The following is a 25,704-nucleotide window of genomic DNA, read 5'->3' on the forward strand; positions in this document are numbered from 1 at the left end:
AACAGTTTTATTTGATATTTATTGTCAATTTTTATCCCTTATCAAAACCCTTTCTGTTAATATTTAAAACAAATACATTATTTATGTTTTTGTAGAGGCGCCATCATTCATGCAGCAGTGGGTCTGACAGTAGTGAGGTAAGACATAAATAATGCCATAATTGTTTGTAAAGAACACAGTAATATACATTTTTTTCAATGCTTTTGCAGAGTGGCCAACACCGCTGGATTAGACCTTCATTCAATATCTGTACTCTGTTTCCGATTCTATGTGTGCAACCACCTATTCAGCCATCAACATCAACCACAACACAGACTTCCAGGACCACAATCATGTCTACCACTACAGCCCCGAGGGGAGACAGTAGTTGAATAGCATGGATCTGGAAAAAAAAAAGTAGCTTATACTACTTTGGTTTGAACTTTCCAGCATAAGCAGCACAAAGCTGCATAATAATAGGGAAATTGATGCTGTGAGAATGATGTCTGTTTTTTACATTTTGTTACCTTGAAGCCAGAAATGAACCAAATTTTATTGGCATTCAAAAATATTGCATACCGTGTTTGCATATTTTCACATTTCAGTATTGCAGCATCCTTCAACCTCCCTTTACAATGTTATATATGTTTTGTTGATCCTACTTATTTGAATGTTTTGTTTAATTTAAAAAAAACAAAACTTATATAACCAGTGAGGTTGTATGTTGCACTGTGATTTGAAACATTTAAAATTTAGAGAGGCATTCAGTCAGCAAGGTAATGATGAGTTTTGTTAGAGACTAGGCTTCCAGACATTAGTGGGAGGGATGCTGACGACATGCATGCGTAATATCCAGTCAGTGGGTACACACAACACCAACCCTAGATCAACACAGCTTAAGTGAGGGATGATTGCTGAGCTGTTAATGCATGGCTCTGTGCTTCATGAGTTAAACACATAGTACTGCTTTATTTCTTCTTCACACACCCTCTTCAGCAATATTTTCACTGATTGCACAGCACTGCTTGCTCCGCTGATTTGACAAAAAAAAGTAATTAAGATTGTCATTAGCATACACCCTTTTAACAAAGCTAGTATGGTCTCTTACTTTCTCTTTGATGTGATGTGTGCATGAATGTGCATTATAAATGTAATCTCCTGTTTTGTGGATGTCTGCCTAATTTGCAAACTTGGTTAATTTTGTAAACCAGCTGGCAACCAACTTTTAAAGTATGCACTGAATTATATGTATTTTTCATAATTGTTGTATTTGATGCTTTGATGATTTTTTTTTCAGAATAAATTATAATTTGAAAAGAGAACCTTGTTGTGGGATACTGCACTTTTTAATCTATCTATCTATTGATCTATCTATCGATCTATCTACATAGTTAGACAGATACTGCTATTACTAATAACAATTTATTATTATTATTTGGATCCTGTACCCAAATTGCCACTTGTCAGTAATTTTTATGTATGCCGTTTTAGCGTATGATGTTGCAAACAAAATGTTGTGTCAGTTTAAAATGATGGAAAGATATTACTTTATCAAATGTGAAAAAAATGTGTGGTCATAAGTATTATCTGTGTTTCCTTTATTTTGTTATTTGTTATTGAGTGTTTGATTAAAGAAGGTTGATTCAAGGTGATCTACAAAGGAAATTTCTTTTAAACAGAACAACTAAAAGTCAAGCTGGATAGAATTTATACATATTATAATTACTTGCTCTTCAATTTTCTCTCACATTTCAAATACATTTAGTGCTAAGTTAAGCATTTGAGCTCATCTGCAAATTAATTTTAATATTTGAATCAACATATATGTCATTAATGTGTAGTTTGTCATTTTTTTATGTCTTACATTAACTTATCAAGTGTTCATTTTTATGTCTGTTGCAGCTTCAGTTATTTTTCATGTCTGCTTTTTAAGATTCTTTTTTTGCACATCACACATTCTTGGTTTGACCATACTGCAATTACAACAGTGAGACACTGACACATCAGCCACATCAGCCACACCCGTAGGTGCCCGTAGTAGCAGGAAAACCACAAGGCCTCAACTCTCATGCATTTGTTTAATTATTTCAAGAGACATTACACCATCATAATTGAAGAAAAACATGCCGTTTAGGACACTTATTAGATTTTCTTTGGTTTCCACCTCCCTGCTTCATTCAGCAGACGATTAGGTTGAATTTATCTTTCTTCAGTCTGCCATGTGATTGGTTGATCCAGTTTGTGAGCAGTGCATAAGTTGAAGGACCCCTCCATACAGTTTCAATGAATTTACTCCTGAGTGCTCCACGGAGATAGTCCTTAAAGCACCCACTGATCCAGTGGAACTGATTAAAAACCATATCGATTTTGTTCTCTTTTTGGAAATGATTATCATAACGCTGCTGTTATGCTTTACCATAGAAGTCTCTGCAGTACCAGTAAGTAGACTAATAGAATATGGTTTAAAATACAATACTTGATATAATTATATAATTTTATGTTTATTCATTTAATACTGGTTGTCATTTAATTAACATTTGACATTCTATGAACTCTGTGACTCAGTGATAATTTTACCATCTTCTTTCTTTCTTTCTTTCTTTCTTTCTTTCTTTCTTTCTTTCTTTCTTTCTTTCTTTCTTTCTTTCTTTTTCAGGTCAATTCAAATGTCCGTCGTCCCCTGCTGTTACAAGGAAGGGAAACAGCAACTCAAGGTGCTCAGCACGTTGTAGCCGCAAACCAGATACCCGAATCTCCTACGCCAGCCTCTATTTCTCCCAGTGTTCAGCCACAGGCAGGAGGTCTACAGCAGCCTGATCCACAGCCCATTCCTTCACTGCAACAGTACCCCTGGTATCCACAAGGGGGCATGCCCATGCAGCCACTCTTCTATGGACCCCACCAGCTGACACTGCCACAGCAGCCTCTAGTAGGAGGAGGCGGGGGAGCTAAGAAAACAGAATATTAACTCTTATTTTAAATTATTTTCTCCCTTTAAAAATGTGTATTGCTGCTTTTTTCAGATTTTCCCACCTTATGGATACTTACCGCTGTTCTCCTCACACTATGGGAATCAGCTGGTAAGCTAAGAGACACGCTTGCTGGAGACAGGAAACCCTTTCATAAGACACAGTATTATGAAAATAAAGACATTGGTATTTTGGCTTTTGGAGTAAGGAGTTAATATTGGAGTTGTAACTTGTGGTGTCGGTGCAGAAATTGTTGATATGTGTTGTTTTGTTTTATTTTATTTTCTCTCCATCAGTTCAGCCCATATGGTTACCCAATGATTCTGGAATCGGCTCTCCCACAAACTCCAGCAAATCAGCTTCCCAACAGTCCAGTGTTACCTGCAGAAAATGCTGCAGGAGTTGCAGTTGCTCCTTCAATAGATGCAACTCAGGGAATACAGCAGCCACAGCAGCAGCTGCAACAACAGGTGTCTCTGCATATACATAATGCAGAATAAGTCAAAAAAAAAGAAAAAAGAGTTACAATTATCTAACCGAATTCTCATCCACAGAATCCCCAGATTGTATACATGCTACAGCAACCAATGGTAAATATATAACACCCTCTGCAGACTTAGATGATTAATGCTATTTGCAATTTCACAATTTTCTTTCTGAGAACATTTCACTTGACATATGTTGTAATTCCTTACCAGAGCTCACCTCTTGGCAGTCTTAGCTCTGAGGAGCTTCAGGTAACACAGCCAAGATTTTTTTCTTCTTCCAGCTTGTTCAAACAGTCTGTTTAGTGAACTCAGTGATCCCACTAACACTGCCCCTCCCTTGCCTCTTTACAGTATCTTATCTCTGTTTACTGTTTCAGATGGCTGCTACAATGGGCCAATTGGGGGTGTACATGCCTAATGTGCTTACAAACCAGCCTGCGGGAGCTGTCCAGCCCGAGAGCCAGGCCGCAGGACTCACACACCCAGAACAACAAGGCGTTCAGCCAGCTGTGGGGACCTCAGCTGCTGGAGCTCAACCGATAAAGGCACTGCCGTGCTCTGGATCACATCCAAATGCTAGCGGGTTCTCTGCAGGTTTAGCTGGGTCGGATGCTGCCACTGCCCAAAGAACTGCTGAACCCCAGCTTCAGCCCATGCAGGAAACCCTTGTCTGAGACTGTTGTCACCAGTGGAGATAACCCACAACATACAGAGAAAACAAAATGCATTATTGATGGGTACTAACAACTATTCAGTGGAGCTTCTCAAGGATATTACTAACCGTTGCTATTTAATTTCATTTATTATTATTTTACTTAAAAAAATAAATAAATAAAAATAAATGTCAAATAAAAAAGGAAAACAAATAAGGCTGGGCCTGAACTGTTTTGTCTTTCCATGTTACTGTCTTTCATAACCTTCAATTAAATACATTTTAAAACCATAATGTAAGAGAGTGTGCACAGTATTTATCTAATCATCATCCTGAAGCATATTTATCCCAGATTATAGATTGTCATCACACCTCTGACGTATCCACGCAGGCTCAGATACAATGTGCAGTGAATGTCCCTAAAACTGTTGTAAATTTAAAGTTCTACCCAATTCATTGAAAAAGACATTCAGTTTTACAAGTATACATGATCATTTGTAGGTTTTAACAGGCCTCGAAATACTGCTGTTGGTAAAGCATTTATCCTCTAAACATCATCAGGTATAAAGCATCATATTTTCTATTAGGAAAAACACACAGGAGTAAGTAAGGAAGCACTCTTTTGAATTCCAACTCCTACTCCCGAATAACCCTGTTGCCCTTTTTGAGTTTGAGCTGTTGCAAGGAGGCACCTGATAAGACACATTGCAGAGGAATGTGAAATATGTGCTTTTCAAGCCAAAAAAATTATTAAGAGATTTCCCAGACATGCAGCTGCCAGGTTTGTGATCATACAAAGAAAAACGATTGGCTTACCATCAATACCTGTCAAAAGTTTGCTCGCCCTTTGTTTCTCTCAGCAAATAAATAGGCGATCTCACTCTCCTCTAATCACACCTCTCTTCAACAATCCTCCAGTGCTCACGTGCAGCCAGGAAAGAAAGGTAATGTAGATCCTGCTAATATCACATGAAACTGCAAAAGACGTTTTAAATTTGAATGCTTTTTTAAAAGACGTGCACTAAAAACTACCAAATGTAATAACTCAAAATTCTCTTTCTGTCACAGCAAGTTTCAAAATGAAATTTATCGTGCTTGCTGCCTGCATCCTTGGGATGGCCATCTCTGCTCCTGTAAGAAAAATACTTACATTTCTGCCAAAATATCTATTTTCCCTTTCTTTTTCTTTCACATGTAACAATTAACATACAACATTCATCTTCAGTATTTTAGAGAAATATCACCTACAGAGCTTTAATACTCACCTTTGTTTTTTTTAGCAGATGGAGTTTTTCGGTCATTGTTATCCGTTTATGGTGTCTGTTTTTGTCTTTAGCATTAATCAGTAAAACAACATTCAATAACTGTCTGAACATGTTACACTGACCTGCATTACACTGAATTTTATTCTCTTCTTTACAGCTGCAGATATTTGAGGAGTTTGACATCCATTACGCTCCACCTCAGGTACAATAAGAAGCAGCTTGGATCAGCTGGTGGATATCATGACACCCACACACATTAACCACAGTAAAAGCCAGATTTTCAAACTCTGCACGGTGGTCTGTTATGATTTGTTCACCACTGATGTCTTCATAGCTGAACTGCTTTTCTCCAACACGGCTGACTTTTCTCATAAGATTGTGTCCCTGTTAAGTGTATATGATTAAAACTGTATTTCAGGCGGCCCAGGTTATCCCTGCTGGAGTCCCACTTGACAATCTGGAAGTTGTAAGAGTTCAATCATTGTTTTGCACCTTTTCAGAACTTTTCTGTGCATCTGGTGATTATTTCTTTACTATGTTGTTTTAATGCTTCCAGTTGCTCCCTGTTGATGCCCAAAGACACCCTCTTGGAGGACCTGTGAGTAGCACAGTTCATAAATATATATATATAGATATTTACCTATTGAGAGTGTAGTTTGCAGACTTTGATCCAAAGAATGGAAATGGAATAGAAACCTAAATGCTATCTGATAAAAAGAGTTAATTCTATAGACTTTGACGTTTTTAGAGCCTACATGTAATCAAAGAAGAGCCACAAATCAGAAGTATTACAGATTCCAGTGCAATTATGAGTTTCTAAGTCTGTTTTCATTGAAAGGTCCACGGCTTTATCAAGCACGAGATTCCAAATCCGAATGGCATAGGTACCAAGGAGGTGGTAGGTGTCTGCAGAACATATTTTCTCTGGCAAAGGTTTTTCAGATATTTTATTGAATTCACAATTTATTTTATTTTCTGTAGTTCTACCCCTTTGGCTTCAACCTGCCTAATCCAGCTGCAGCTGACCCAGCTGCTCCAGCTGCCCCAGCTGCCCCTGTTGCTCTTGCTGATCCTGCCATTCCTGTGGAACCTCTGAATCCTGTCGTCGTTGCACCTCCCCCAGTAAGAAAGACTATCGCATTTAAATGTATTTAACAAACAATAAGCCTCTGTCATGATTTGATGCTGGCAATATGCAGTTTAGTGCAGTAATAGCTTCAATAGACTTTGACAGGCAATAAAGTGGAGTTGGATTGAACTGAAATTTGTTATGAGGGCAGCCGGTTCATTCCAATAAAAATATCACGTCAGACAAACCTCCCAACTATTTCTGCTGAGTTGTGGAAAAAACCGTGACTCATAAATGCACATGTAGGAGACTATCATCAGTCCTGATTCGCTCACCCAAGTCCTCTGTCATTTTAGCGTGGCAAAGATGATGAAGATGAAGATGACTAAAACTACTTAGTCAGCAGGAAAAAAACACTCTTGGCACACTCAGGTATCAATTCACATATTCATATATAAAGGTTTTAGCAGTAGTAGTTCATATAAATAAATATGCAAGGCTCACATGTTATTTTTCTAGGGGATTGAGTCTCTCAAACTTTCATTTGCTTTTGTCCCCACTGTAGGTGACCAGAGGTGTAAGACTATCTGCTTACTGTGGTGAAAAATCGCCAGCCAGCAATGCTATTTTCTGTGGTGATATGCATTTTTTGAAATGGTGCTTTGTTTGGAAAAAGAAGAATAAAGTCAAAAAGCATGACATGCCTCTTATGAAAAAAAAATTGATGGTTTGCAGTTAAATATGACCAAAAGAAAATATCAAAATAAATGTAGCAGTATATTGTTTCCTCTCTACATGCAACATGAAATGTTTCATTTCTGTGCTTCATAATAAATGAAACAGCTCATTCATCTATTGTTTCTGGTTCTTTGCTTAAGATATATTTCAAATAATAAATATCTGATACTCAGTCCATGAATTATATGCAGCATTTTGCAGATTATTACTGACTTGCTTTTTTGACTATCCACAAATAGCTACAGCAGGCAATTATATTTATTATAAATAATAAAGGCTGTTCTCTGATTTCACTATTATGTGCTGCTTCAGTACAAATTTATTTTTAGAGTAAAACAAGCAAACAAACAAACAAAAAAGGATATAGTATTATATTTATCTATGCTGTATTAACATAAATTTTTAGTTTCAGATATTTGTGCCACCTTATGCAATTGTAGTGAGACTAATGGCAGAATGAGGAGTAAGCAAAGTGAAGGTGTGCTCTGCTCTAGACGGTATAATCAAACAGACGACTCTGCTATTACACAGAAAGTGGATATGACCACTGGTCATTTAGTAAAGCTGAAGACTAGACACCTAAACTCTACCTAGTCATTGGGCAACACCACTCCTATCTCCTGTGACTGGCTCTTTGGTGAGAAAGCAGTGTATAAATATCCAAGTAACTCTGCAGAAGTCACAGTCCAACCTGCTGGCATCATCTCCAACATCAGCATTCATCATTTTCTCCTTTTCTGGTGATTTTTAAAATTTCAGACGGTGAGTTGAGCAAAATTTTAACATTAGCTCCTACATGCCTTTCCAGAAGGAAGCAACCATCCAGTGTGACTGTGGTGGAAGTTTCACAACTTGGAATGATTTATTTTATGTCTGTAGGATAAACATGAAGCTGGCTCTCTTGTGCCTCTGTTTGGCTAGCACAGCCTGTGCTGCACCAGTGAGTGTTAAGTAAAAGCCAATCATTTATTTCATGGAGCTGAAACCTGTCCAATACTTAAAGTTTAACTTCTGTTTATGCCTTTAGTTTCAGTACTTGCCTCATTACACTGGATCCAGGCAACAGATGCCAACTTTACAGGTAATTATGCATACTGCATACTGTTTATCTTCTCTATATCTTCTGTGTATATTCTATATACAGGTTCAAAATACTGCAAACACCTACACAAAATATTGCTGTATACTGAAGTCTTCAAAATTTGCATGCATTCAGATGAACAATCCCTTTACGGCTGGTTTTCCACACACTGGACTACCTGGTGGTTACAGTGTGGAACTGGTATGTCAGACTCTTATTATTACTCAGGTTTATACACGTTTTCAGATCAGCACCATTATTTATTACATTTGGCTCTAACAGTGGCTATGAATCATGATTACAGTACAACATTTATGTTTTTTTTCTCCAAGATTTATCCCCACAGATTTCCAGGAGGTGCAGGTGTTTCAAACCCAGCACAGGTATGCATACATCAGTTTGAGAGAAGTTTTTCCACCTACAAAAAAATAAAATAAAATAGAAATCACCTAACTTCTTTTCGTTGATCCTGATTTTACTTTTGCCTTCTTTCTCTCTGCAGCCCTTTTCATCTTTTGGTCTCATCAAGTACTCCATTCCTCAGCTACCTGGCAGACAGAGTGTTGAAGTAGTAAGTCATTTCTCTTTCCTGTTGCAGATTATGGAAACTTTTGGCCCAGGAAACCTTTCTGCTCATAGAAGTGTTTTAACTGCTTTCTTGAACTTTTTTGTGTCTTGTGTTTTTACAATTCCAGTTCTATGCATATGACTTTGCTCAGCAAAGGGTAAGAATTTTGAACTCTTAGATATTAATTTAAAATTTGAAAATATGAATTTATGTTTGTATATTTCTATATATCATGGGACTAAATACAATATATAATTTTATTACAGATAATCCCAAACATCCCCCCAATGACAAAAGGCCCCATAGTGCCAGAAGTAAGATTTTAGTTATTCTATTTACCCCAATGTATTTTTGTTGTTTATGTTTAAAAACATGTTTGTTTATTTACCATTATATTTGTTTCCCCACAGGTTCTCCCATTTGACTATCCACCACAAAACATTCCCCAGCAAAATATGAACGTGAGAAAATACAGTAGCAAATAATATAATCTCGTTATGTTTTGAAGAAGCTAATTGTATTGACTGTGTATCTCCATGTTTTGGTAAAGTAGGTGTTTTTTTTTTTCTTTTCTTTTTTTCCAGATTCCGCAATTTGACGCTAATGCTCTTCCATCCCAGGACCCCCCAAAATTGCACCTGCAGGATCAGCCCATACAGACAAGCCAGGTAACCAATCAACAGATTGGTCCTTATAAAGCATCTTTAAAAACAAGGGAACACTATTTGAAATGTGTATGATTTTAACAATGCTGATATGAAACTGCTCATTTGTCTTTACAGATGCCAGCAAAGGTGTAAACATGTGAACATTCAGAAATCAGCATTGGAAGAAATTGTCAGTGATGTTGTTTCCGAAAGTGCTAACATGAGTTAAAACCCCACCCACAAATGTTATAAATAACACTTCTTTATTAAGAAATCACAACATTATTAAACTAAAGAGTAATAGGATAATCTGCATAAAATAAGACATAGTCCTGAAGCACTCTTTTATTCCCCTTGTCATTTCCCCACATTAACAATAACCTGTTCTAGAACTGCAGATGCAATGTGATGCTGAATTTTCATCATACTTTAATTACTTCATTCTAACTTTTCCTTAAATGTCATTTTCTTTGAATAAATAAAGTCTACTTTTTGAAGCAAATTTTGATACTTTTACTCATTATTTAAACACTTGTAGATCTGCTTTGTTTTGTTTTTTATTAAAATATACATGTAGTAAAAATAATGTTATTTTTCCTTTAGGATTTAACTTGTGATTTAACATTACACTATTACAAAGCTAGGTGGATTATCAAGTATCAGTTTGACTTTAACTGTGGTGCCATTCAAAAGTACATTTCATACCTTGCTCTATAAAGACCTTGCCCTAGTTAGTGCCTCAGGTCTTCTGTCAGGTGAGAAAATAAATATCTCACTTGTCACATACAACAGCCTCCACACAGCAAAACTTGGTTCCTTTCCCAAAGACTTCTATAAACCTTGGAATTTTTTTTTTTTACTTACAGTCATATCTCTTCAGTACACTTAAATAAATACCAAAGGTTTGGGTATCAGCAGCAACTCTATTTCTATAACTGTGTTGCTAGAAACTTCTAACATACACAATAAACTTGAAATTGATTATTTGAACTGAACTCTTACATTGAAATTTGTGTTGAAAACTAATCTCAGAATGTATGAATAATGAAGAAAAATGCAACAAGTCATAAGAAAAGCATGATTATAAATGATTAAAGACATAAAAATATGTCTATTTTAGAGTTTAGATGTATTCCTGAATGGAATAAACCAAATTCATCTATAAATACTATTGCTTGATTTCAGTTTGCTGAGTTTGGTATGTTTGGTATGTTTAAGACTTAATATTACTTGGCATCACATGAGCTATTTTACCAGAAAATACTCTAGCATTATCAGCCTAAAAATAATATTTTCTAATGAATTAAGTTATGTTTATAAAAAAATATAAATATGCAATCTTATATATGTATAATTTATATAAAAATAAATAAAAAAAATTAAAATTTGTTCAAAATTAACCGACAAAAATGTAGAACCTTACCTGATTTCAGCATCGGTGGTATAATTTTTAGATCTTCAGTCACATTACATTTTCTTGTACTTGTGGACATAAGTGTAGGCAAAAATGTGTAGAACCGCATGAATGCTGAGAAAACAGCATGTGCCTCCCAGTCTTGCTTCTCACCTCTGGCAATGGCTTTGAGCTTGGAAACTGTGGTCACTTTGACTGAAAACTTGAATCTTCACACGGGTCCCTTTGAAACAGAAAATAATGTTTGCTCTTTGCTTACCTTTAAGTTCCATAATTAAACTGCAGAGCACGGCGTTCAAAGAGCAATTTAAGTATAACACCTACACCAGAGTAATTCTGCACATGCCTGTGAAGATTATCGAATAGGAGATCAGCCATGGTTAAAAGTCAGAATTTTGATCTTTTATAACACAATTTAGTATTTAGTATTTATTTATTTATTGTCATTGTCAAGAACAATGAAATTGCGTTTGGGGCTTCCATACAACCCCAAAAAAAAGAAGAAAATAATAAATACCCCTTAAAACCCAAGTGTACATATTTAACCCAGTGTGACTCCAATGCAATAAGACAATCCTTAGCAATAATGTTCGTAGAGAGTTCAGGAGCCTCACAGCCTGTGGATACAGGCTGTTGGCCAGTCTGGATGTTCTGGCCTGTATAGACCTGTACCTTCTCCCTGAGGGCAGCAGATGGAAAAGGTGGCGCGCAGGGTGATGTTGGTCCCGCAGGATACTGTGCACCCTCCTCAGACAGCGAGTGGGGAAGATATTACTGATCTCTGGCAGACTTGTCTGATCTCTGGCAGACTTGGAATTCCCAGAGGTTTTGATCACAGCTTGTATAAAAATCCTTGTTTAGTTCTGCAACATAGCACATACATTATAAACACCATCTAAGTGATGTAAGACACTACTATAGTTTATCACACAGAAGACATGGATTTTCACTGTTGGTGGCAAAATCTCCCCACTGTGAAACGTAATTGTCATAAGAAAATAAAAAACATTACAGGAGAGAGAACGATCTCCCTGATCTTGGCTCACCTGGGGACAAAAGCTTGTCCCAACATGACTGAACACTTACCTCTTCAGAGGCACATCAGAAATGCAGACATTGGCCTCTCACGCTATTACCGTCTCTTCTTCAAAAGATTCTTTCCTGGAACTGTAATTCAAGCCAAAAAGTCCCCTTTTTAGTGTTTTACAGTTATATATGATGTGGATTCACATTACTGATAGTTTAATGTTCATGTTGGGTTTTACCACTGCAGATGTTTGAGGTTTAGCTCATTTTAAAATTCTTTATATACTGGTGCATAGTTTAATCTACAACAATACACCATATTCTATAGGATCATCGTGTTTGTTGTTGTTGTTGTCCTGCAACTGGACCTCTGAAAATACAGGTTTTTTTTAATGCTGTTCTTTATGCTGGCTTTGCAATTAGAATCTGAATGCATGATGGTACCAAGCACATTTTGCTTTAACAAGAACAGCTACATAGAATCTCTAGTATTGTATTGCATTGTATGTATTGCCAGCTTTGGTACCTGTAATACACAAAAAACAAAACAAAACAAACATACAGCACCTGAAACACTCAAAAAATATACAGATACATGAATCACCAATCTTCCTATAGTGTGAGTGTGTGTGTGTGTGTATGTGTGTGCGCGCGTGTGTGTGTGCGTGTGTGTGTGTGTGTGTGAGAGAGAGAGAGAGAGAGAGTGTATGAGTGAGGGAATGTGAGAATGCCTGTGTCTTTGTTGTTTGATAATGAGACTGGGAAGCTGCAGTGATGCCCCCCCAGATGGCCCCCCAAGTACTGAAACTAAAGGCATAAACAGATGACCAACTAATTAGGGAATACACATTTTTCCCTGGACACTAGTAGTTGCCAGGGGGTCACCAACTGGTCTCTAGGCCAATGTGACCGGAATCTAATGGCCCCATTATGATCACCATGTTTCTTGTGTCACAGGTGTTGCATACCCATTTTAACATCACAAAATGTATTGCACGACACAATCTTTGTGGCCGGACGTGCACTTTTGATTTTTGTAACCTGGCACATTGTGCTGGAGCTGCCACAGATAGGTTAAAAACTCAAGTGTACAATCGTGTACAGAAACTCAGAAGACACACAGATATACAGACGTAAATGTTGGAACACTTTGAAAACTTGTTTTGTCGATTTTGTGGAAAAAACTTTGCAACAGGCACAGTCTTGGCTTCCTTTTTAAGTTCTCCTCCTTTATCAGCACTTATGTTTAAGATATTGTCTGAGTGGTGACAACCAGAGGCGGAGCCAGACATTTGAAACACCCGGGGCTTAGCCCAAAGAGTAGTATGCATGTGGGATTTTTTTATTTTTTTATTTTTATTTTTTGGGGGGGGGGGGGGGGGGGTGTAGAAATGACTGAAAGATTAATAGGCTCTGTTCAAAAAAGAATGACTTCATATAGGGAAAAGTATATATCACATGTGCAGGACACCTTAAACTAGTTTTTTAATTAAGCAGCAAGGCAGAACAAGGTCAGGGCTGTATCAAGACACGAGGACTAAACCCCAATTCAACCAGACCCAGAACTGATCCAGAATTAAAACAGGACTACAACAGTTCAAAATCAGGACTACTGAGGACTTAACCAAGACAGAACCAGAATCAGAACTAGATGATAGCACTAAAAATCATCATAGACCTGCACTACACTTATTTTTTAATTCTACCAAAGTCCACTATTTAGATTGAGAAAAGTTTATATAATTATTTAGCCTTGTTGTGCAAACAAGCCTGCATAACTTAATAAATACAGAATTTGAAAAATAACAAACCTAAAAAGAAACACTAGGTACGAGATACATGAGGACCTGTGATACGGTGATACTTTTGGCAAACGACCATTTGACTAACATGTGTGTCTCACCTGCTCTTGTTCATCTGTTCTGTCCTCGTTCTCCTCTCTCTCCCTCTTTGTGCTGACAATCATCAAATATACAGTTGAAACCAGATATTTACTCTTCAGATAAAAACACTTTTTTAATTGTAACATCAAATCAGACTAAATGTTTATTTTTTTTAGATTGATAAATATAAAAAACATATTTGTTAACTTTAAGAGTAAAGAGAGAAACTATCTGTATTTCTTAATTGCAAATGGCACCAAATTGTATTCAAACTTGAGCCACACTTATGGAGCTCCACAGTTCTTTTCCTGGTGTTTTGGTTGACATCTCTTGATTTTCCCATGTCAAAGAAACAGGCTCTGTGTTTTGCCTTATATGCATCCACAGCTGTGCCACCAATTTACTCACATGGCAAACTGCAAGGAACTACTAACCTATCAGAAGCTTCTTCAGCTCAGAATGGAATCGTCTGGAGTTTTCTTATTAATTAACAATAAATTTAGTGTACATGTACTCCTAAATTTGATGAAAGTGATAAAAAACAGAAAGCTCTGTCTCTCTTTATTCTGAAATTTAACTAATTCAAAATATATTTCAATATTTATCTAAAACAAAAATTTACTCTAAATTGATGTTGTACAGTAAAAATGTTTTATGTTTTCTCCCTAAAGTGTAAATATCTGGTTACAAATGTGAATATCCTGCTGTGTACTGAAATCCCTCTTGTTTTGCATAGAAATATACTGAACAACATACAAAGCATAATATATAAAATAACATTTACCTGAGTTTTTTCTTTGAAAGAACCCTCGAATGTCCATTCTTATGTTTCAGTACATAACTGAAACCGATTTAGTCAGGGAGGGTAAGAACTGAAAATATGAAATAAACACACGTAAGCTAAGACTCTAAAAAAAATTAGCATTTGTTCGGCTTTTCATTTTGCCATTTGTTGATTCACTTGAAGAGCAAGTAACGTAATATTGGTCAAGTGATCAGTTTCATATCAATCTTTCGTGATGCACCGTCATATTTACATTATTTGTACGGTACGAATGATTTGCTTTGGTACCTGGTCAAACTTAAGCTCTCCTTAGTATGGCTGGCTCCGTCTCTCCAACAGCGCACTCACGGGTAGCAGCTGCCCCGCCCCCTCGCTCAGTCGCTTAGTGCCTGAACTTGGATCATACCAATATCAGGGGGGGATTCACGCACAGTCGTAAATTCCCACAGTGTGCACTATGTGCTTCGAATATTGTGTGTACTTTTTGTTTTATACAGTTGTCAGCCAGGCATCTAACTATGAAAAAATTACACTCCAAAATACCCCGGGCTTCTGACAAAACAACCCGGGCTTAAGCCCCGTAAGCCACCCCCACGCTCCGCCCCTGGTGACAACTATCGTTCAGGAGAATACTGCAGCAGCTTTAAGGGCTTAACTATAAATTCAAGTGACTGTGAGATGAGGTTGCAGTGGCAAAGCAAAGCAACCATTGCTGCTTGTATACCTTAAGACTTGAAACTAGGGTTGAATCACTTGTCAGGGAAATGCTCACTGAAGGGAGCTGAAGGGTTGCATTTCTATAGACTTTTATGAAGCTGGAAGAGGATCTGCTTCATGCTAGTCCTTGAAAAATGTTTAGAACACTTTACTCCAGTGAATTGAACGAGGTTCTTTATGACGGTTTACCTTAAGTGAGCCACACCCAGTTATGAGGTTCACTGCTATGTAGAGGCTTTGTAGAGCTTTGATGCAAGTCACGCTTTTAGATTTTTACTAAAAGTAAGTAAAAACCTAAAAATAAAAAAAAAGCTTTATTTCGTTCTGTTGCTTTTGATGTTGTTCTAAGAAACAAAAAAGCATTAAAGCATTTGTTTGTCAAAGCAACAATGTAGCCTTCTGAAACAAAGCATAGTTTGAGAGTTAAAAGTTCTATATTCCTGTTGAAACAGATGATCACATTGTAACCACATTTTTATAACTGCAGTTTTTCTTCAAAGGAGAAAACAGTAATAATCTAACTACATGGCACAATATCAACTGTTAACTTTTAAATGCCTAATGGAGAGATTGTTATCTTTTGACAAAGTTGATTAACTCAGCGGATTTGAGGTCAGAATAGTATAGAGTTCAGCAAATTACAGACCAACTCCTTCATTATCTGATCTGGAACCTGAAAAAATAAACATAAGTGAGCTATAATGTTCAAAATCACTGTGATGAACAGCCACGCCAGTTAAAGAAACACATTTAGTTAAAACTCAGACACTATAGAAGTGGTGCTTCCCACTGGCACTTACACCCACTGTAAGTTTCAGTAGATGAAAATAATCTTTGGAATACTTGTGTGAAATGTGGTGTTCAATTGAGAAACAATATGTAGTTGTTTAACTTAAGTCACACAATTGTTGTAATACATACAGTGTAAAATACCCCATTGCAGAGGGTATTTTACATGGGGTCAGAATTCTTTCTTAGACTAAAACAGATTATGAGAAAAATGTATGTAAAGGCTAACCAGCCTTTACATACATTTCTACACATTATCTCCTGTATGCATAATGAAACATAATGTCTGTAGTCAGTCAAAAAAACTTTTTTTTAAAATACCCCACCCTTTAAAATGCTAAGCTAAAAGAAAGAGCTGAAAAAGTGCAATACTTGAATAGATGTTCTTATAACCTCTGTTCAAGCGAGGAGGATCAACACTGTATTTCATGTTTCTGTAGCTATCACCAGTACTTACATTATTTTTAGTAATAAGATATTGCAGATATTTAAGTTAATTTAAGTTTCCTTTTCACTGTTTTCAAGTCAAACTAAGTAGGGACTCTCTGTCATATCATTACATGCTTATGTCTGCTTCATGGCGTCTCTCTCTGTTTTTTTTTGTTGTTTTTTTTTCAAAGTTTGGTTTTAGGGCAGTAAAGGTGGGCATATGTGCTAAGCATATTTGTATAGCATGTAATTAACAACAACAGGGGCCTCAACCCTAGATACCTCTTTTTTTTTTACCTTTGACATGTAAGGATAATTCTTCAAACACATAGGTGTGCCTGTTCTACTGGATGGGATTGGCTGCTACGTGATATAGCAGTATATAAATTGCATCCATGAGGGACAAGAAGTAGACTTCTTTCTACTGAGGTACTTTTTCACAGTTTCTCTCCAGGACAACAAGGTAAGGTGACTTTACAAACAGAAACTATTTCTCTTTTTTTGGGGCAACCTTGTTGTTTTCACAAATATTTTTAATCTAATTTTTTTTAAACTATTTCTCTCTTGATTTTCTTAAAGTGCCCCCCCTATTCGCCAAAGAAAATTAAGAAAAATTTAGATAAAAGTCTGGGTTGTATGTTATATTATACAGGTTTTTCTACTGAACCTGTCAAAATGAAGCAGCTTGTTCTCTTCATGTGCCTCTTGGTCTCTACTCTCGCTGCCCCTGTAAGTCTAATATTGTGTATTATTAAATCTGCCATCTGATACCATTTTAAAACACAGTTATCCACATCTAACTGTTGTTTGCTCACTTCTATTTCTGAAATTGCAGTTTCCAGCAAGCGAAAGCAGTGAGGTAAGATGGCCTTTTCAACTTTTCTGTTTTGAGTGTTGGATCCGTCTGCTATGACATGTAATGCTATGTTTTTGTCATGCCATCAGTTGGGCACTATGATCGTTGTCTGACAGACAGGGTATAATTGGCTTAATTGCACCGCATGTCTGAAGATGCCTGGTATTTATTTGCAGATTGCAGCACATGCTAATGAGGCCCTGAGGTGGATGGAGATGTACAGGCTGTACCAGCAGCAGGTAATGGGGGTTCATTGATGTTTGAAGTAAAAAAGAACTTCAGATAGACCTTCCATGAATGCTCATTTATGATTATAAATCTGTTTTAATTCCTATTATTGTTGTTTCTTTCCAGGGAATAGTCCAAAATCCCTTCATTCCCTCTGCTAATTCTCCCGTAAGTTTACTCTTGTTAGCCTCTTACAGGAGCTTAGTGGTGGATTTTTGTGAAAACTAAAAATAAGCATATTTGGCATGATTGCATGATTTAGGCTAAATTGACAACGGCGGTAGACACTATGTGCAAACACTGTTAAAACAGAGCTAGAACAAGAAAAGGACACATTCAGGACAGACGACACTCTGACGGGTGTAACAAGGCAAAGAAACATAGACTGTTACACATTTTGCTGGAGCATTAGTTCAAACAATAACTTTAAATATGACAGCGTCACAAGCATAAACCCTGAACATGAAGCAGCTAACTTCAAAAATTCATCATTTTTTGTCAACATATATATGACATGATTTTTTCCCATTTCTTTGGCACAGGATGGTAACCCTGCCACCAAAGCTGCAGGACGTGCCCTGCTGAACTCTGATGAGGTAGAGGAGGCCGAGGAGGTGGAAGCAGCTGAGGCCGACCCAGCCATGGTTGAAGCAGAGCCTTCAGCAAACCCTGCAGCGGTAGAGCCAGCTGTAGTTGACGTCCCCATAGATGTTGCTCCAGTTGATGATGCTGCTGCTGTGGATGTACCTCCTGTTGATGTAGTTCCTGTTGACAGTGCCCCAGCAGCCCCTGAGGTGGCCGTTGATCCAGCTGCCCCTGCCACCGCCGATATACTTGCTGCTGCTGATGTCCCAGCTGAGGTTGACGCCCGTGCCACTGATGTCGGTGAGGCTAACATGACAGGAGGGCCAGCAGATCCCACTGCACTGTAATCTGCCTCTCATCACCAGCAACAATACTCCTCTGTTAGCAAATAGAACAAAAGCTGAAAACAGATACAGGTGATGTAGTTAAAAGAGACAAAAAAAATTATTTGGGAAAAAATTGAACACTTTGTAAAGAGAATAACCAAAATGTGTTTTCAGACCTAATCTAAAAAGGGTTTTTTTGTTTGTGGTTTCTCTCTTTTTCTGTAGTTCTGTAATTGAAAGTTTATTCTTAGTCATCAACACATTGTATAAATGGTTGAGGATTATCTTATGTTTTATTGTTTTGCTGTACTGTCCACAGTATTAAACCATTAAAGTGCCAAAAAATAACATATCAGTATTTTGTGTACACGATCTTTATCTTGTTGTGTGCCACTGTTACCTCAACAGTGTTTCCTTCTAGTCAATGTTCTCCTGAGTTTCATCAGTGACATAAACACATCAAAATCACACACTGTCATCTCCATTTATACTTATTTCAACACTAAACCAAAACAAATTAAAGGACATTAAACTCCTGCAAAGATGCTTCAGCTCAAATGCAAACTGTGAAATTTGCTGTCATAAAACTGCAAACACCACATCAGCCAACAGGGAGAGCCACTGAACCACAGGATTTCTACATATACTCCTGTACACGTTTTTCACCGATAGAGGTTCTGCTTTGATTTCACACGAGACATTATTGTTCTTTTATGCCTGATCTGGAATCTGTTTTACTGGACATGATCTAATAGGATTAAAGGAGGATATGGAGGAGAGTGCTGACTGAGCAGGAGTAGTGTGTGTGTGTGTGTTAGAGTGCGTGTAAGCGTGTGTGTGTGCAAGCAGACTAAATCCTCTGTTCAGCAAATGATCAGGAAAATTATAGCTTGTTGCTGAATTTTAAAAACAATGTCAACACATAATGGTTTTCAGTGTTGTGGATCCTGAGTAGGAGGTTAACTGAGGCTTGTCGAAACTTCACTTAAATGTATCTCATCTCCCGCTGGAGTGGACAAGCAGGGAGGATGATTGAGTTTGCCACCACTCTCCTCAGACAAGTCTAATCCCCAAATCCTCATCAGGGTCACTGAGACTCTATGACACAGTTAGATGGACTCAGTACCTACAGGTGTTAGTTGCCTAGTTACATGTTGTTATACATTATTAAATAGCATTCAGTGATTGATGATACAATAAATCTGTGGATACCGTGAGTGTCTAAGTTCCAGGGAAGTACACAACTAAAGGGAAATGGACTTTAAATTACATTAAGGATCGGAAAAGGTAAGTTTAGTCACACGATACTGTAAGTTCTTTTTGTAGCATCATCTATGTGTATGGCTAAATAATTCATTTAGACCTGTAAAACAATGTGCTTACCAGCTGAGACTGACACTACAAATGCAATAGTAACATTGGATATAAGTGACACATGATGCAGATGAAGACAGTAAAATCTTTTTTTTTAATGGATTGATTTATTCATATATATATATATATATATATATATATATATATATATATATATATATATATATATATGTGTGTGTGTGTGTGTGTGTGTGTGTGTGTGTGTGTGTGTGTGTATTTATTTATGTATTTAGACCTCGAGGCAACTGTTGTTGTTGTTGTGATTTGGTGCTATATAAATAAAACTGAATTAAACTTTATATATTTATAAATATATATTTTTTTACATATGTAAGAATTGTATTTATTTAGTTATTTATTTATTCAGGCATTAATCATTTATATGTTTATTTGTTGTCTCAGTAAACAAGTTTTGACAGCACAACACATTTCTGCTTCCATGGGTTGCTCTTGTTTGTAAAAAGAAAACATCAAATCAAATCAAAAAGTTCCTATGGTAAATCAAAAAGCAGATATATTTTTCAGTTTTTTTTCTTCTAAAGCTAGGTGATCAAACAACTGCCAAAATACGTCCTGTTTCAGTTTAAAATATGTGTAAACCAATTTAGAACCCAACACTACTTAAATGAAGTTGTCATCCTGAAAAATATTTTATTGCTGCAGAGTATACTACAGTTCTGCTGCAATGGCCACTACCACCCAGGCCTTGCTCACCTCGCCACCTTATGTTCCACCTCACTTTACCAGTGACAGTGACGATGACATGTGAGCAAAACTTAAATATAAATACACAAAGAATAATAATGACAAAAAAGCAAAGATTTGTCAGTTAATAAAGTGTGCTGTGTTTGTTTCAGAAGTTCACCTCAATCAACGCCTCTTCATATAGGCAACACGAACAATAACAACAACAATGAAGAGTAAGTACAATTTGGAGTCATGAAAAAAGTAAAGGCTTAGATTCCTGTAATCACGTTAAACATGTTGCATTAATCGTTTTTTTTTTCAGAGAGAAAAAGAAAAAAAGGAAAAAGGAGAAGAAGGAAAAGAAGGAAAAGAAAGAGTATTGATTTTTATCTCCTCACCTTTTAGGAAATGTTACTATGTTATTAAGGATAACCGGTGCTCAGTATTCTCTAATTTATTATTGCACATTACAGAAAAAAGGAGAAGGAGAAGAAGGAGGAGGAAGAAAAAGAAAAAGAAAATGAGAAAGAAAAAGAAAAAGAAAAAGAAAAGGAGAAAGAAAAAGAAAAAGAAAAGGAGAAAGAAAAAGAAAAAGAAAAAGAGAAAGACAAGAGCAAGGACAAAGATAAGTAAGTACATAATTTACAGAAACTTCAAAATAAATTTATGTGTTGTATGATTTTGAGTATTTATTTTACACTTTCATTCTTTCCTCCACAGGCCAGCAGAAATATTTGTCATTAATCCTGCTGGAAATTTGTATTACAACTGGCTGTTTATCATTACGCTACCAGTGATGTATAATTGGACCATGATCATAGCCAGGTGACCTTGATAAATCAGTCATTCTTCCATCACTAAAGGTCAAATATTTACATGATTTCATTTGGTTGTTTGTTTTTAATATCCTACTTCATTAAAACTACTTTTAGCTACAGTTTGGTTTCATGCACAGAAATAGTTTTTTTTTTTTTTTTTAAGTGAGAAGTTGTGTTTTTTAACATTGTATTGTCTTTTTTTCTGTTAGTACAGATTACTGGGTTAATGGGGTGCGACAGTAGCACAACAGGACATAGTCCTGAGATATTCAACATTGTTAATTTACAAACCACCCTCACTGCTGGTGGTTGTCTTCTCTTGCAAACAGGGCTTGCTTTGAGGAGTTGCAGCATGACTACATAATTTACTGGGTTATTCTGGACTACACCTCAGACCTTATCTACCTGGCTGATATGTTCTTCAGGGCCAGAACAGGTGAAAGACTAACCTTACCATTCTGCAGAAATATTTTCAAAATGTGATATAGTTTTCCTCAAAGCACTAATTAGACTTACACAGATGAAATGAGTGGCCAGTGATGTCATCGTTTCTCCTGGTCATGTTATATGTAAGTGATGGTGTGGTTCTGTCTCTCTACTGCAGCACAGCAATCAACTATCATCCAGCAAGACTCAAAATGGAAATTTGTACTGCTGAATTCATGTTAGAAAACATCCCTTTCTAACATGAATTCCCTTTCTGGATATAATTTTTGTACTCTGATCAACAGAAAAAAAAAGACTTGTTGAAACTGCTTTACTATAAGATATCTAGAGCATTATTTACACCACCAACTACAAATCTTAAAGCTGCTAATAATTACAGTTTGAACGGTGATCCTGTGTGCAATTAAAAGGTGATTGTTGCAGTAGAAGGGAACATTCAATTCCATATAGTATTTAAAAACACAATGTCCCTGTAAATGGTAAACACTGTCTTTCAACTGCAGGTTACCTTGAACAAGGCCTACTAGTGAAAGATAAGAAGCTGCTTTTGGATCGATACATCAGCAGCTTTCAGTTTCGTCTCGATGTTCTCTCCATGCTGCCCACTGACATCTTCTACTTCGTCCTTGGCATCGACTACCCAGAGATCCGCATAAACAAGCTTCTGAGGATTGGGCGCATGATGGAGTTCTTTACCAAAACAGAGACTAAAACCAATTACCCCAACATCTTCCGTATTGCAAACCTTATCATGTACATCCTTATTATCATCCACTGGAATGCCTGCTGGTATTTCTCTTTTTCCAAATCTATTGGATTTGGTGCTGATGACTGGGTTTACCCTGCTCTGGATGATCCTGAGGAGCCTGAGTTTGGACAGCCCATGAGGAAGTATGCTTTCAGCCTGTACTGGTCCACACTGACTCTGACAACTATTGGAGAAACCCCACCACCAGCTTTGGACTCAGAATTTCTCTTCCATGTTGTGGACTTTTTAGTTGGAGTCCTAATCTTTGCCACCATTGTGGGAAACATTGCCACCATGATCTCCAACATGAATGCAGCCCAAGCCCAGTTCCAGTCCCGCATTGACAACATTAAGCAGTACATGCAGGTAAATAAACATTGATCAAAAAAGTCTAGATCAAAAGACGTAGTAAAATAATCTAGTCTTTAAATATTATTTTAATCCTCTTGTTTTCTTTTCATTTGCAGGTTCGAAAGGTTAGTAAGGACCTAGAGTTGCGAGTCATCAAGTGGTTTGACTATCTGTGGAATAATGGCAAGGCACAGGATGAAAGAGAAGTGCTGAGATATCTCCCAGACAAGCTAAAAGCAGAAATAGCCATCCAAGTCCACATGGAGACGCTAAAGAAAGTTCGGATTTTTGCAGACTGTGAGGCAGGCCTGCTGATTGAGCTGGTGCTCAAACTCCGGCCACAGGTGTTCAGCCCTGGAGATTACATCTGTAAGAAAGGTGACATTGGTCGTGAGATGTATATTATCAAAGATGGAAAACTGGCAGTCGTTGCCGATGATGGTGTGACACAATTTGTTGTACTTGGAAGCGGCAGCTATTTTGGTGAGATTAGTATTCTTAATATTAAAGGTAGCAAAGCGGGTAACAGGCGGACCGCCAACATTCGCAGCATTGGATACTCAGAGCTCTTCTGCCTTTCCAAGGATGACCTGATGGAATCATTGTCAGAGTATCCAGATGCCAAAGGCATGCTTGAGGATAAGGGTCGGCAGATCCTGATGAAAGATGGTCTTATAGACTTGGATCCAGCTAATATCAAACCTGAGCAAAAAGAGCTGGAGGAGAAGGTAAACAAATTGTATGGTACCATGGAGCTGATGCAAGTCAAGCTGAAGAAGATCTTACGAAATAACGAAAATGCAGACAAAACTCTAAAACATCGTATTATAGATCTTGAGCGCTTAACTGGAGAGGAGGTAGAAGAAGATGAGGAAGAAGGAGAAGATAAAAAGGAAGAGAAAGAGGGGGGTGGGGAGAAAAGGGAAGAGGAAAAGGTAGAAGAAGAGAAAAAGGAAGAAGGGGAAAAAGTAGAAGAAGGGGAAAAGGAAGAAGAGGAAAAGATTGAGATGACAAAAGAAGATGAAGAAAAGCAGGAAGAGGAAAAAACAGATGAAGGAGGAGATGAAGAAAGAAAAGATGAAGACACCAAAGAAGAGAAGGAAGAAGAGAAAAAATAAACAATAATTTATGTAATGCACCAAGCTCTTTTTTTTATGTAGCTACAATAGAATGCTTATCATAATGAAGTGGACTTTGTACTTTAATGATTCAGTAATAATATAAAAGACAACATATGAAACACTATAGATGGACTGAAATACCTACTCTAAGTTGTCCTTAAAAGGTGTTGCTATTCTATATGTGTAATAAAATTAACATATTATACAAAATCTTTTCCCATTTTTATATTCTCATTCAATTAAACATTGGGCAGACAAACACACTATGAGCAGCAATACTCGGGTAGGCTGTAGCACTAAAAGACACTTGTTTGGTGCTAAGGGGCTCAAAGTGTCAAATTTTGACCCTACCATCTAAATGTTGGATAAGAAATTGAGACATATTAGATCAGGAATCATTTTTACAATCTTCTATTGTCAAAATTTGTTGAGCTGTGTAAATTGTAACATCAGTTTCCTGTTCTTAGCAGACATGAGTTGCGCCTTTTTGCGGTCTTCTGCTGTTTTAGCCAGATGGGCTAAAACAGCAGATGCTCCTCTGCATACCTTCACTGTAATGAGTGGTTATTTTAGTCACTGTTATCTTCCTATCAACCTGAAGCAGCAGGGGCAACATATTTTTACCCAGAGAACTGCGGCTCATAGGTGTTTTCTTTTTTTCTTCCCCATCCTAAAGCTCTTTTTGAGCTTCATCTTTGGTCATCTTGACCATATCAACATGCCTAAATGTTTTGTGTTTTTGGCACATTGATGGGTGATGAGATATTTGCTTTAACAAGTTGTTCAGCAGCTCTTCCCAAGAGAACAACTGATGATTATCTGTTTGCCTGGGGATGGTAACTGATAAGAATTTAACGATTCCGATTGCATCACTGATTCAATTCCTTATTGATTCTCATTGGGTTCTCATTGACTCTGCCTTGAGAGTCACCATCATCACAAGCCAATATGTCAAAGGTATTACATTGATCCAAATTATTTGTGTGCTGTGTGGTCAAATGTTTGTGAATGTTGGAAGTATTTCCCCTCTTTGCTGTGATTGATGTTGGGGTCATTACTCAAAAAAACATATTACACATTTTTCTGTAATAAAGTACACTTAATTACATACTTAATTACTTCCAGGCAAAAATAATTTGTTACATTTAGTAAATGATTGTCTTGACATGAAACACATTGTCTTATATTTACCATTTAACAATATAAAACCCATAGGCTACATTCTCATACACCAACACAAATCCCTATCCTGTGGACACACATATGATCTTTCCTTTAGTATTTAGGGATAATAAAAAAAAAGACAACAGCACAAACGAAAGATCAATACCACCAAAAAGAAACTTTAAAGTGATCACCAATGTCATATTACTTTAGAAACATGAACAGGTAGAAACAGTCCAACAACCAGACCCTGAACTTTACAAGCTGAAGTTCAGGGTCTGCTTGCTTGCTTGCTGGGCTGGGCTCAGCTTTAACATCACTTTGGCTAGCGTTGGCATGCTTTCTATGCAGATGCTTGCAAAGCTAACGTTTTTTTTTTGGGGGGGGGGGGGGGGGGGTTGCAGCATAATGCAGCTATTTCTGTCATGGATGCAGTTTCCACTTAACCACCATGCTCTCGTCCAGTTGTGCAATAAAAATAAAAGCAATTGTCATATCCAG

General features: G+C 37.1%; 5 protein-coding genes across 5 annotated transcripts; all 5 read left to right on the forward strand.

The window, feature by feature from the left end:
* Positions 1–2,308: 2,308 nt before the first annotated feature.
* LOC146707757 (uncharacterized) lies at positions 2,309–4,213 on the forward strand. Its single transcript, XM_085460884.1, has 7 exons — positions 2,309–2,417; positions 2,636–2,908; positions 3,003–3,059; positions 3,245–3,418; positions 3,503–3,538; positions 3,647–3,685; positions 3,814–4,213. Exons 1-7 carry the CDS (start codon positions 2,364–2,366, stop codon positions 4,108–4,110), a joined length of 930 nt encoding a protein of 309 aa, XP_085317010.1. The 5' UTR covers positions 2,309–2,363; the 3' UTR covers positions 4,111–4,213.
* A 750-nt stretch (positions 4,214–4,963) lies between these two features.
* scpp7 (secretory calcium-binding phosphoprotein 7) lies at positions 4,964–7,275 on the forward strand. Its single transcript, XM_085460885.1, has 9 exons — positions 4,964–5,032; positions 5,157–5,221; positions 5,511–5,555; positions 5,772–5,819; positions 5,910–5,951; positions 6,192–6,251; positions 6,335–6,475; positions 6,779–6,854; positions 6,988–7,275. The coding sequence occupies exons 2-8, from the start codon at positions 5,168–5,170 to the stop codon at positions 6,809–6,811; spliced, it is 423 nt and encodes a 140-aa protein (XP_085317011.1). The 5' UTR covers positions 4,964–5,032; positions 5,157–5,167; the 3' UTR covers positions 6,812–6,854; positions 6,988–7,275.
* A 579-nt stretch (positions 7,276–7,854) lies between these two features.
* scpp5 (secretory calcium-binding phosphoprotein 5) lies at positions 7,855–9,952 on the forward strand. Its single transcript, XM_085460886.1, has 11 exons — positions 7,855–7,922; positions 8,040–8,100; positions 8,188–8,241; positions 8,377–8,442; positions 8,574–8,624; positions 8,744–8,812; positions 8,937–8,966; positions 9,076–9,123; positions 9,220–9,270; positions 9,394–9,477; positions 9,592–9,952. The coding sequence occupies exons 2-11, from the start codon at positions 8,047–8,049 to the stop codon at positions 9,607–9,609; spliced, it is 525 nt and encodes a 174-aa protein (XP_085317012.1). The 5' UTR covers positions 7,855–7,922; positions 8,040–8,046; the 3' UTR covers positions 9,610–9,952.
* A 7,221-nt stretch (positions 9,953–17,173) lies between these two features.
* enam (enamelin) lies at positions 17,174–18,514 on the forward strand. Its single transcript, XM_085460887.1, has 5 exons — positions 17,174–17,227; positions 17,334–17,357; positions 17,531–17,593; positions 17,709–17,750; positions 18,125–18,514. The coding sequence occupies exons 1-5, from the start codon at positions 17,174–17,176 to the stop codon at positions 18,512–18,514; spliced, it is 573 nt and encodes a 190-aa protein (XP_085317013.1).
* Positions 18,515–20,552: 2,038 nt separating this feature from the next.
* cnga1a (cyclic nucleotide gated channel subunit alpha 1a) lies at positions 20,553–24,073 on the forward strand. The gene is made up of 8 exons (XM_085460888.1): positions 20,553–20,632; positions 20,725–20,787; positions 20,877–20,930; positions 21,028–21,183; positions 21,275–21,379; positions 21,702–21,808; positions 22,323–22,933; positions 23,035–24,073. The coding sequence occupies exons 1-8, from the start codon at positions 20,553–20,555 to the stop codon at positions 24,034–24,036; spliced, it is 2,178 nt and encodes a 725-aa protein (XP_085317014.1). The 3' UTR covers positions 24,037–24,073.
* The last annotated feature ends 1,631 nt before the right edge of the window (positions 24,074–25,704 follow it).

This window comes from Copadichromis virginalis, linkage group LG6 (assembly GCF_057382275.1).
Source record: "Copadichromis virginalis isolate Kocher_CV1m ecotype Utaka linkage group LG6, C_Virginalis_male_GT1.1, whole genome shotgun sequence".
NCBI lineage: Eukaryota > Metazoa > Chordata > Actinopteri > Cichliformes > Cichlidae > Copadichromis > Copadichromis virginalis.